Source organism: Gorilla gorilla, chromosome 12 (assembly GCF_029281585.2).
Source record: "Gorilla gorilla gorilla isolate KB3781 chromosome 12, NHGRI_mGorGor1-v2.1_pri, whole genome shotgun sequence".
NCBI lineage: Eukaryota > Metazoa > Chordata > Mammalia > Primates > Hominidae > Gorilla > Gorilla gorilla.
The window spans coordinates 46,809,338-46,820,404 of record NC_073236.2 but is presented as its reverse complement, the minus strand read 5'-3'; the positions used below and the strand labels follow the sequence as shown (position 1 = coordinate 46,820,404).

At 51.3% G+C, this 11,067-nt stretch overlaps 1 protein-coding gene across 2 annotated transcripts in view; it reads left to right on the top strand.

Annotated features, from left to right (window-relative positions):
• The first annotated feature begins 2,330 nt into the window (after positions 1–2,330).
• Positions 2,331–11,067, top strand: part of EDAR (ectodysplasin A receptor) — a 41,930-nt gene continuing 33,193 nt past the window's right edge. For both annotated transcript variants that reach the window (XM_055378331.2, XM_055378332.2), the window contains exons 1-4: positions 2,331–2,515; positions 7,785–7,853; positions 8,575–8,697; positions 9,438–9,619. In XM_055378331.2, the coding sequence (XP_055234306.2) occupies positions 2,408–2,515; positions 7,785–7,853; positions 8,575–8,697; positions 9,438–9,619 (482 nt within the window). In that variant the 5' untranslated portion in view covers positions 2,331–2,407. The remainder of the gene's footprint in view (positions 2,516–7,784; positions 7,854–8,574; positions 8,698–9,437; positions 9,620–11,067) is intronic.

Below are 11,067 nucleotides of genomic sequence, written 5' to 3'. Positions count from 1 at the left end.
GACTCTGGGGGCGGGGAGGGGGAGGGAAAGAAGTCCTAGAAAAACTTGCATTTTGTAATTTAAAGCAATGTGTTAGTTATGATAACTTTTCTGATTTCACCCTGAAAATGCTTTCCCTCAATTTTGAGAAGGCAAAAAAGTAGGGATTTTTTTTTTTCAAAACTTCTCCAAGCTTGTCAGTTCGACAAGATCCTTTCAGCTCTGAGGCATTCAATGAAACAGAAATGAAATTGTGAACACATATCTTTACAGCAGGACATTGGGATGAGGATAAGTGCTCTCCCTCTGAACTTCTGCATGGATATTTGCAAGCCACGTTATTTTCATGAGCAATCCTCCAAGAGTGCAGAGCACCCGAGCACCACAAACTGCGGGAAATGCAGAGAGAGCTTCCTTCCTCTTTGGGACGCCAGCCCCAGTTCTGTGTACAAGTGCACACACACCTGCTTCATAACATAATTAGCATTCTGAGAAGCCCAAACCTAGTCTGACAAGCAGCAATAACCATACTGGTGTTCAGAAATGTTTTTAGGCCATGACTGTTTACTGCACTTCAGAAATTATCATCGTCACTGGTTTATATGTAGGAAAATAAAGACTAGCGGAAAAAGTTGAGTCAAATAGAAAGATGAGATGTGAACAGATGTGTCCAAAATACTGATTTTCCATGCTCTTCCTGCCTCTGTGGGTTCTGCTGAAGATTCAGTGATGCACAGAGAGTTCTGAAGAATTGGACATGCTTATTTGTATTAGTAGTGATCCTTCAAAAGAAAATCTAGAAGTAAATAAGTGTTTCATGCATTATATTTATTATTCTATGTGTGCAAGAATATCTGTTTTCTGAGTATTATCTCAATTCAAATTAACAAAGGAAACTTGGGAACTTGGATTTTAAACTTTCAACTCAAACCTACCTCTGTCCATGTCTTTTGGGAAGGCCCCACCCGAGGGCTCAGGGCCATTTGGTTTGCCCTCATCTGTGCCTCTCCCTGCAGGTCCACTGTGCATGGGGCCTGTCTGGGTTTGCCACATACACACACATACATTCACACACATACATTCATATGCATACACTCATACACAGATACACACACACATACACACACATACACTCACACCCATACACATCGCATACACTTATACTCACACATATAAACATACACATATACACACACACAAACATACACAGACACTCTCACACACACATATACACACACTCATATACAAATACACTTACACACACATAAGCATACACGCACATAACATTCACACACCCACACACATACACTCACCTACACTTACACATGCATACATTCATACACACACATACACATACTCTTATGCACACATACACTCACATATACACATGCATACACACATCCTCACATATACAATACATACACTCACACATAGGTGCTCACAGATACACATACACTCACGTGTATGCACACACTCACACCCATATGTTTGGGGTGGGCAACACCCTTGAGAGACTTAGGGCTTGAGAGAATGCAGGGACACAGCCCACCGCCTTTGAGGGGCTGCCAAAGGTCAGTTTGCCCCTCATAGCCCTGAAATCTTCACCAGGGAGTTTGCAAATGAAAGGTTTTCAGTGCAGTGATAAAGAAGAGTGGCTGCTTGTAAACCCCCATGTGATGCTGTTTGAAACTCTGGGGCCCGCCAGTGTGCTCTGTTGCCAGTCACTTCTGTTTCAGCGTCACCCTCCGCTCCAGCCTTGGGAAGGACGGTGCCTGTGGTCTTGACAAGACGTTTGGCCTGTGCTCTGCATGTCTGTTCCCTGGCACAGCACTAGGGGGGGCCTCCCCTGCCTGGCCAGAGAGGCTGGGAACAGGACCGGCTATTTAATTTGTGGGACCCAGTGCAAAATGGAAATGGGTCAGAAATCACTGAGGACTTCAGGCTGGCAAGGCCAGCAGGACACTAAGTGCTGCATGGGGCAGGAGGGACTCCCAGGCTACCTTCTCTGCTTTCCTCCTGCTCCGGTGAAACAGATCCGACTAAAGCAGAAGTGGACAGAGAATGCATCCCTCTTCTCCCAATCTGATATTAATTAGCACTACTCAGCTGAGACAGGGAAGATTCAGAGCTGTAAATCACATCAAATGGAAGTGTTTTCAGCTGCTCTGATGGTGACCTTGAGGGCTCCCCACAGGGAGGGGAGGTCTGTCTGGGTTGATGGGAAGTAGGGGCTTCAGGGAGGCGGAGGAGTACTGAATCCTGCTGGGTGTGGGGAGGAGGCCACCAGCAGCCTCCCCTCGGGTCTTCCTGGAGGAAGGAGAGCGTGGGAGGCCGGGGAAGGAGAGTAGCTCTGGGTGGGCAGGGAGCCACAGCCAGCTTTGTGGCTGCCTCCCAGACACAGGCAGCTGCCAGCACCTTGCCTCCCGCCATGGAAGAGCTTGTGCCCACGGAGCTGAGTGGGCCGGCCACAGCCTCTCCCCTCCCTGTCCGTGATGCGATCAACCCAGGCGTGGCAAGCCCTGCTGGGCCAGGCCAGGTGAGCACGCTGGAGGGATGGAAAGGGGCCACAGACAAAAGGGACATCCGTCCTACAGACTTCAAAAGGTAACTCCGAACCATCAGGCCAAGGCTTCCCACAGCCACCTGGCCTCAGCTGCTTCCCACAGATATGAGGTGTGGCCCTTTCAGGGAGAAGCTTTTGGAAGAGGTAGCACCGTCACAGTCAAGGGGGGCCCAACTGGGTGGAAGAATGGGAAGTGCCGGAGGCTGGACCATCTGCCAGCCGAGGCAGTGACTCTGCTTCTCCTAAAGGTGGTGACCAGTAGGGAGGACGGCCACCTTCTTCCTGCAGTGGGCACTGTCTGTGCTCTGGAGGCAGCCGTGATGACAAGTATAGACAGTCAAAGCCACACCTCCAAGGGTGAAGGCCATTCCAAGAGGCGAGCAGCTCAGAGAGGAGACTGAGTCTAGGGGAGGGCGGCTAGGAAAGGGGGCCAAACTTGTATATAATGATGTCTTCCATGTCTGGCTCCCTGGACAGATAAAGGCCCAATAGAGCAGGGACCCTATCTGTCTGGCACCGTCCTTAGGGCCTATAAGATGGCCACATAGTAGCAGCTCCACAGCTCTTTGTTGAATAAATGAATGAACTCTAACAAGATTAAGGGAATCAGTGTGTAGTGCAGAGTCTGCGTGTGTGTGTGTGTGTGTGAAAAGGGGTGCTAATGACGGCATTTGTTCTTTGGAAGAAGGCCAGAACTTAAAGAGGGAGAGACCCAGCCAAGGCTTTCTTCCTGGGCTCCCAGAAGGAATTAAACATTAATTAAACATTAAATGTTCTCTCCCCACCTCAGCAAGATGTTGCTAGGAGATCGTCTAGACCAGTGCTCCTCAAACTTTAATGTGCACACAGACCACCTGCAGATCTGGTTGAAAAGCAGATCCCAGACAGCAGGTCTGGGTGGGGCTGAGATTCTGCATTTCTAATGAGCTCCCAGCTGATGCTAATGCTGCTGGTCCAGGGGCCCCACTTTGAGCAACAAAGTGGCAATGGTGAGGATTAAGCCATGGTAGTGCCTGGCTGGGGTCTGAGCTCAGTAGTCATAAGCTGATGTGATTACAGCTGTGTCATCATTCTAGATGGGAATCAAGGAAGCAAGGGCCAAAGGCAGAGAAAGAGAGAGCAGGTCGGGGAAGAGAAGCTGTCAATTCAGGCAGGAGTGGCAGACCTTTTCCGTAAAGCGCCGGATTTGAGATATTCTAGACTTACCTGGTCATGCGGTCTCTTATATCATGAAATGCCTACAGGCACTAGGTAACCAACAGGTGAGGCTTGACTCCAAAAGAGTGTGTTCACAGAACCTGCTGGGTGGCTACTGGCTTCACAACCCCTGAACTGGATCACTAGCCAATTAACTGGTTAGTTCCACAAGTTAAGCAGCAGCCTTGTCTGCCTCAGGTGGGAAGAGACATTTCCACGCTGCTTTGGTTTGAATGTTTTCCCCACAGTTTATGTGTTACAAACTTAATCCCTCAATCCCCAGTGAACAGGTTTGAAAGGTGGGGAGGTGATGAGGTCGTGAGGCTCTGCCCTCATGAATGACTTAATGTCATCATCGTGGGAGTGGGTTCGTTATCTCGAGAGTGGGCTGGTTATAACAGTGAATTGGCCCTGCTTGCACTCTCTTATCGCCATGTGATGCCCTCTGCCATATTATGACATGGAAAGAAGGCTCTCACCTGATGCAGCCACTCGCTCTTGGACTTCCCAGACCCAGAGCCCCAAATAAACTTCAGTTCATTAGCCAGTCCGTGGTATTCTGTTCTAGCAGCACAAAGCAGACTAAGACAGGTGCTCCCTCTCCCTATCACTGTCACAAATATGGGAGCTCAGTGTGCACGAGGCTGGAGCCCCACCTCAGTCAGGTCCTTGGTCTCATACCCCAGCAGCATTGCCAGGCACTGATGGAGATTGGGGATCCCCAAAGTAAAACAAACAGGAGATCACGACTGGGAACCGTCAGCCCCCCAGCGCCCAGTGGCCCACCTCCTGCCTGTATCTGCAGTCTGAGAAGTGGGATCCAAACCACAGGCTGCCCTGTGCTCCCCTCCCCCAGACCCCACTCACCCTCTCAGAGAATTGGTAACAATAATGAAACACATCTAAGGCCACAGACTTTTAGTTCTGCTTTGTGTATCTATTTGTTTTTCTTTTCTCTCTGCTTGGGTTTACCTAGGAACGTTTTAATTGCGCCTTTCGATAAGTGCTCCTGGTTGACACTAAGGTGCGGCAGGCCCAGCCCTTCTCAGTTATTCAGGGAAGCCCTCCCAGGCTCAGCTATAATTAGAAGTCAATTAAATTAGAAACCATTCATATGGTTCTTGGAAGGCCTCCAGCCCTGCTGAGAGCCTCTGGCCCTATCCACAGACTCAGTGGAAACCTATCTCTGCTAACCCCACCATCCTGAAGCCAAGTCCAGGGCTGCTGGGAGGGGGAACAGGCTCCTATCAGTTCCCCTTCAGGCCTTTGCTTGCACCCAACCCTCCCCCACCTGGTGGGCTGCAGGTCGCCCTTGCCTCCCCGCCACCCCGATCTCCCGTCGCTGCCTGCCCCAGCTTGCTCTGCTGCTAGAAGGAAAACACCCAGCGAGTTCACCACTGGGGTGGCTGGCTCCTCAATCTTGCCTCAGTCCATTTAGTGTTTTCCAAACGGTAAATGCAACACTGAAGTGCAGGCAGTGTGTGGGAAAAGGCAGTTTTTGAACCTCATCGAGAGGGTCTGGAAACAGAGCTCTTCCTTCCCCAAAGCCACCTGGAGGTCTCCACCAAGTGAGACACCTCCAAGGTGACTGGGCCAACAGCCGAGACCCAAGGAAAGACCCAGGACCACTGCTGTGCTTTGCCAGTGACCCCAGTCAGGTCTGTCCTCTGGGATCTCCCCTGGGACCCCCTTCTTCCACCTATTCTTAGAGCAGCCAGGGACACACGCTTTTTCCTTTATCACAGAATTCATACTCTCTCTTCTAGACCACTCAGACAATACAGACCTGCATAAAATAAAAAGTGAATGTTCCCTGGAATGCTCCCTCAGTCCTTGGTCACCCCCACCCGATTTCAGTTACTGCCAAAAAAATCTTTGCTGGAAGTTCAGCAGGCATCGCTCCAGACCTGCTTTCATGCATTTAGAAACTTTACAAATACACCCGGAGGCATTCTTCTCTATCATTTCTTTCTCACCCAGCAACAGGTGTTACAGCCCTGCTTGGTGTTCCAGGAAACTGAAGTTCCTTTGGATTTTTTGTGGGTGTTTATTTGTTGCAATGATAAACAAGCGTACCATCTTAAGGCCCTGCCAGGATTCTGCCCACCCTCTTCGTACGGGAGCGAGGGCATGTGCTGTTGTACTCGGGAGGCAGGACAGGCGTGCTCCCCAGGGATCTCTGAACGGCCTGCAGACTGGAAGCTCCCTAGCAGCCAATTAACTGATTAGTTCCACAAGTTAAGCAGCAGCCTTGTCTGCCTAGGATGGGAAGAGACATTTCCATGCTGCTATGGTTTGAATGTTTTCCCCACGGTTTATGTGTTAAAAACACATACGTACTTGGCATTGGGTGCATCTCCTAAAGGACCATTCTCTTTCCAGAAATCTCAGTGAACAAGCCCTTAAGTCCTGGGGGATTTGGAAAAGAAGATTGTCCATGTCGGTCCCCACTGACAGGGCCCCTGGTCTTTTGCTCTTCTCCACCGTTCCCTGGCTGCTGACTTACACAGCTCTCACCTCCTTCTCCAACTTAATTTCTTTCTTTTTTTTTTGAGACAGAGTCTCACTCTGTCACCCAGGCTGGAGTGCAGTGGCACAATCTCGGCTTACTGCAAGCTCCGCCTCCCGGGTTCATGCCATTCTCCTGCCTCAGCCTCCCAAGTAGCTGGGACTACAGGCACCCACCACCATGCCCGGGTAATTTTTTTGTATTTTTAGTAGAGACGGGGTTTCACCTTGTTAGCCAGGATGGTCTGGATCTCCTGACCTCGTGATCCACCTGTCTCGGCCTCCCAAAATGTTGGGATTACAGGTGTGAGCCACCGCGCTCAGCCTCTCCAACTTATTTCCAATAAATAATCTTTCGCTACTTTTCTCCCTAATGCCTTTAGGCTGTTGCAGGACTTTTCCAAAAGAAAGAAAGAAAAGGAGGAAGGGAGGGAAGGTTCCTATGCATCATGGCATATGTTCATCACGGTATTTTTGTGTGTGGTATTGGGAATTAATTGGTTTTCATGACCAATGATGGCTTGCTAAGGACAAGAGAATTCTGAGGGTGAAAGGTCTTGGGGAGTTTGGGTTCCATGGCCCAGCTGGTCTTCTGGTCTGTGTCAGTGGTTGATTCTGGAAGGTTCCTCACACAACCCAGCATCTAGAAGAGTACTTGCTGTTTTGTTGTGGCAAGAGGACAGTGAACCAGAGTGCAGCCACTGGGGAATTTAGGCGATCACTAGAGCACATTATCTCTCTTTGTAGAGCCAGGCTAATTAATACCCAGACTACCAAGTAAAATTGCTTTGAGTCAGAAACACAGGTCTCCATTCAGAAAGTGAAAAAACAAGCAAAAAAAAAAAAAAAGGAAAAAAACCCACCTCCTCCTTCAAGGGAGTGCATTCGTGTAATATTAATAGTTGGTGAAAAGTATCTGAACACCTGAACAGCTGCAGCCATGCTCAATCCCTTAAGTAGCTGTGTGACCTGGGGCAAGTCACTTAACCTCTCTGGGCTCCCACTATCTCAACTGTAAAGTTAGGTTATTGGACTTGTCCACTTTGATGGACAACCTGTTCTTAACAGAGAGAGGGAAGAACACTAAGCTGGGGCTGGGAGAGCATCCCAGAGGGGCAAAGACTAGAATCTAATTCCTGGCAGTCTCTCCAGGGGTCCTCCTATGTCCTGGAGCCCAAAGGCCAGGACTGGCCTGGAGGACTCCAGACTTAAAGCTCATGTAAGGCTAGGTTTCTCCAAACCCTCTGAGCACGAGAAACACAATCACTAACCTCGGGTTTAACCGTGGGCCCTCCATGTGCTCCCAGCCTCCTCTCAGGCTCCCTCCCAGGCATGGCTGCGAGGCTGGGAAGGCCCCAGAGTCAGCCCAAGTGGCATGGGTACAGCTTCAGCTTCATGTCTGCTTTTCTTTTAGGATGTATAGTTTCCCCTCTGTTTGCTGGAAGGCACCTTATATCCAGTGGGGTTAAATAAAGGTAGCCAGACCCCCGGCTGGGGTGCTACCGCCAGTGCCCAGCTAATGACGCATGTCTTTCAGGTGAGCCCTTGGGAGAGGATGGCCCATGTGGGGGACTGCACGCAGATGCCCTGGCTCCCCGTCCTGGTGGTAAGTGGTCTGAGCCCCTTACCCCCACAGCACCCTCATCCTCATGATGGTTGGACTGTTTCTTAGCCTCTTCAGCTGTAAAATGGGAATGCTGATCATAGTCCCTCCTCCACAGGGTTCTTCTGAGGGTGAAATGAAACCAGGCCTGCAAAGCACAGAACTCCGCCCCAGGCTGAAGTTACATTGATTTCGTTGGTAGCTGCCTTCATAGGGTCTCATGGATATAAACGTTGTTGATTGCTTGTTTGTGGTGTGATACACACAGCCCCGTGTCTATGTGATGAGCTCATGCTTGGGGGCCGCGCAGCTGAGAAAGACTTGGAAGACTCAGACCCCCACCCCCATCCTCCTGGACACACCAGTGTGCCGAGGAGCCACTGTATTAGAGGCTCCGTGGGGGACACGGGCGCCTCCTCCATGACCTTGGCAAGTGCGTTGATGAGGAGAATTCAGAGCAGGCCTTGATGCTGGGATGAAGCTTGGCCAGCAGGGGTGAGGCAGGGTGGTTCTAGTGGGGGCTGGCCGTGCCCAGGTGATCAACCAGGAGCCACTGGAGACTTAGCAGCAGTGAGCACTCACAAGCAGGCACCTTCCCAGACCGAGCCCCCAGCACAGCCCCCACCGCAGGGCACCCCCTTCCTATGTCAACCTTGGGGTCTTGCAGGAGTCACACGTGTTTCTAAGGAGGTACGGAGGCCACGACACCCCCCTTTTTTGGCAGGTGTCTCTGATGTGCTCAGCCCGAGCGGAATACTCAAACTGCGGTGAGAACGAGTACTACAACCAGACTACGGGGCTGTGCCAGGAGTGCCCCCCGTGTGGGCCGGGAGAGGAGCCCTACCTGGTAAGGACCCAGCCCTCCTGGGGCCTGGTGCGCTCTCTGGGGAGGCCTCCTGCTTGTGGCATTGTTGCCCTGAGCCTGCATTGCTGTGTGAGGGGATGCCAGGGTATATCAAACCAGCTGGTCACACTCCCTGGACGTTGAGATTGATGGCAAGAGCTGCCGTGAGCCCAGGAATGGCACTCACCAGCTAAGCATTCGTAAACAGATTTTTCAGGAGTTCCGAAATGTTTTTAAAGGATCACTTTCCCACTCTACCCTGATTAAATGAGCGTCAGATCATCTGATTGGAAGCGCGATTGAAATATTCTCCAGTACTAGTACATTTTTTCCTGAGTGCTGCATCTCCCTCCGCCTCTGGGCAAGCTAAGCCTGGGTGTTCTGTTCAGCACTAAGGGAAACCTCCAGGGCTTCAGTGTCCGGTTCTTGTAGCAAGCTGAGGAAAGTCAGATGCCAAGTGCTACCTGCACTGCCTGGGCATTCCAGCAGCTCGCTGAATTCATCTCAGGGAGGCTCAGAAAAGGGGCAGCATCTGGAGCCTGAGAGTGGCGAGGAGAGGGGCAAGCCCAGAGCATGAGCTGGTTCCTGGGGGGCTTTGCAGTTAGGACAAGTCAGGAAACCAAGGCCCGGCAAGAGTAGCTTCTGGAGACAGCTGGCACGTCACTGCCCAAGGACCGTGGGCCGAGTCCGTATGGTTTGGCTGCTGCACTCACCTGTGTCCCCTGTCCTCTTTCCCTGGACAGTCCTGTGGCTACGGCACCAAAGATGAGGACTACGGCTGCGTCCCCTGCCCGGCGGAGAAGTTTTCCAAAGGAGGCTACCAGATATGCAGGCGTCACAAAGACTGTGAGGGCTTCTTCCGGGCCACCGTGCTTACACCGGGGGACATGGAGAATGACGCTGAGTGTGGCCCTTGCCTCCCTGGGTAAGCACAGGCCCTCCTGGCAAACCCTGGGATGCTTTCTGCAGAAAACCCCGAGGGGCTACGGGCAAGGACCTTGGGAACAGGGGGTCATGGATACTGCAGGCCTCGGTGCAGCCGCACACCTGGCCTTGGTCCCGTCCCACAAGGAGCAGCATCCAGGACGGAGAGTCCTGGCCCCTCCGGTGGACAGGCAGCCCATCAGGCTCTGCCTCTGTGTCTCCTAAGTGGCCATTAACCATCATAATATCTTCTGACCACCAAAAGGAAACAAATTGGTTGAATACTTACAGTGCAGTAGCACATGTGAAACACTTTGGGAAAAAGAAAACTAAAATTTCATACAAAAGCAGCATTTTTAGTATTCTGGGAACACTCTGGGGAAGCTACTAATAAAAATATTTGAGTCATATGATACCTATAATCCCACCAAAATGATTATGCATCAGAAGTCTTCAAAAAGCTGAAAATGCAATTAGCCTGAAAGACAGAAAGATAAAATCTTCCTTTTTCCAGGCATGACACCTCAGCAAATTCTGCCAGGGACCAGGAAAATACAGACTCTCAATCCCCAGAAAATCCTGAGCCATGATCATTGCTGCTTCCTCCCCCTAGTGGCCACAACATATCATGCTTTGCAAGGGCTACAAATAGAGACTAAACATAAAAGCAGTGGTGGTGTCCCTGGTACAGCTGGTACAGGTGGGAGAGGTGAAGGAAGTGATGAGACTGGTGGGGACAAGGGAGGTGATGGCAGTGATGAGGCCGGTGGGGACGGGGGAGGTGACCACAGCTTAGTGCATAAGGCACACTCAGAGTGTCCTAGGAGTTGCAGAAGGACCTCTCACCTCATGGCTGGGGAGGTAGTGTCAGCAGAGGTCTTGGGAGATTTGTGGAGGTGATGCCTGGATGAGTTAGGCTAAGAAGTAGGACTAGGACAGAGGCCTGCAAGTGGAGATGCCAACGCCAGAGTTCAGAGGGCTGAGCAGCTGGGCAGTGCCTGGGGCTCTGATTGGGTCCCTGTGGCCAGAGCAAGAGTTGTACACCTGGGGGTGTGGACAAGCTGGGCAGGAGGGCAGGGAGCAGATGGAACCAGGCTCTGGAAACCACCGCTGAAGACTTGAGCCTTCCGCTTGAAGCTGATGCAGGTCAACACGCAGACTGCTGAGCCAGGGATGCTGTGGGCAGGGAGAGGGCTGGAGCAGAGGCACCGGGGGTGGAGGAGAGGAAGAATCTGAGAGCCCCCTGAAAGACAGCACTGACCAGGGGTGCAGATGGCACTCAGAAGGGGAAAGAGATTCAGAAGAGGATACTCAGGTGTCTCCGTGACTGGCCATGTGGAAATAGTGCCATTTCTCAGCTGCAGAAGACAGGAGCAAGAGGGTGCTTGGTGGGGAGGTGGAGGGAGGATAGAGGTTGTGTGTGTGGAATTTGAGGGGACTGTGGGACAT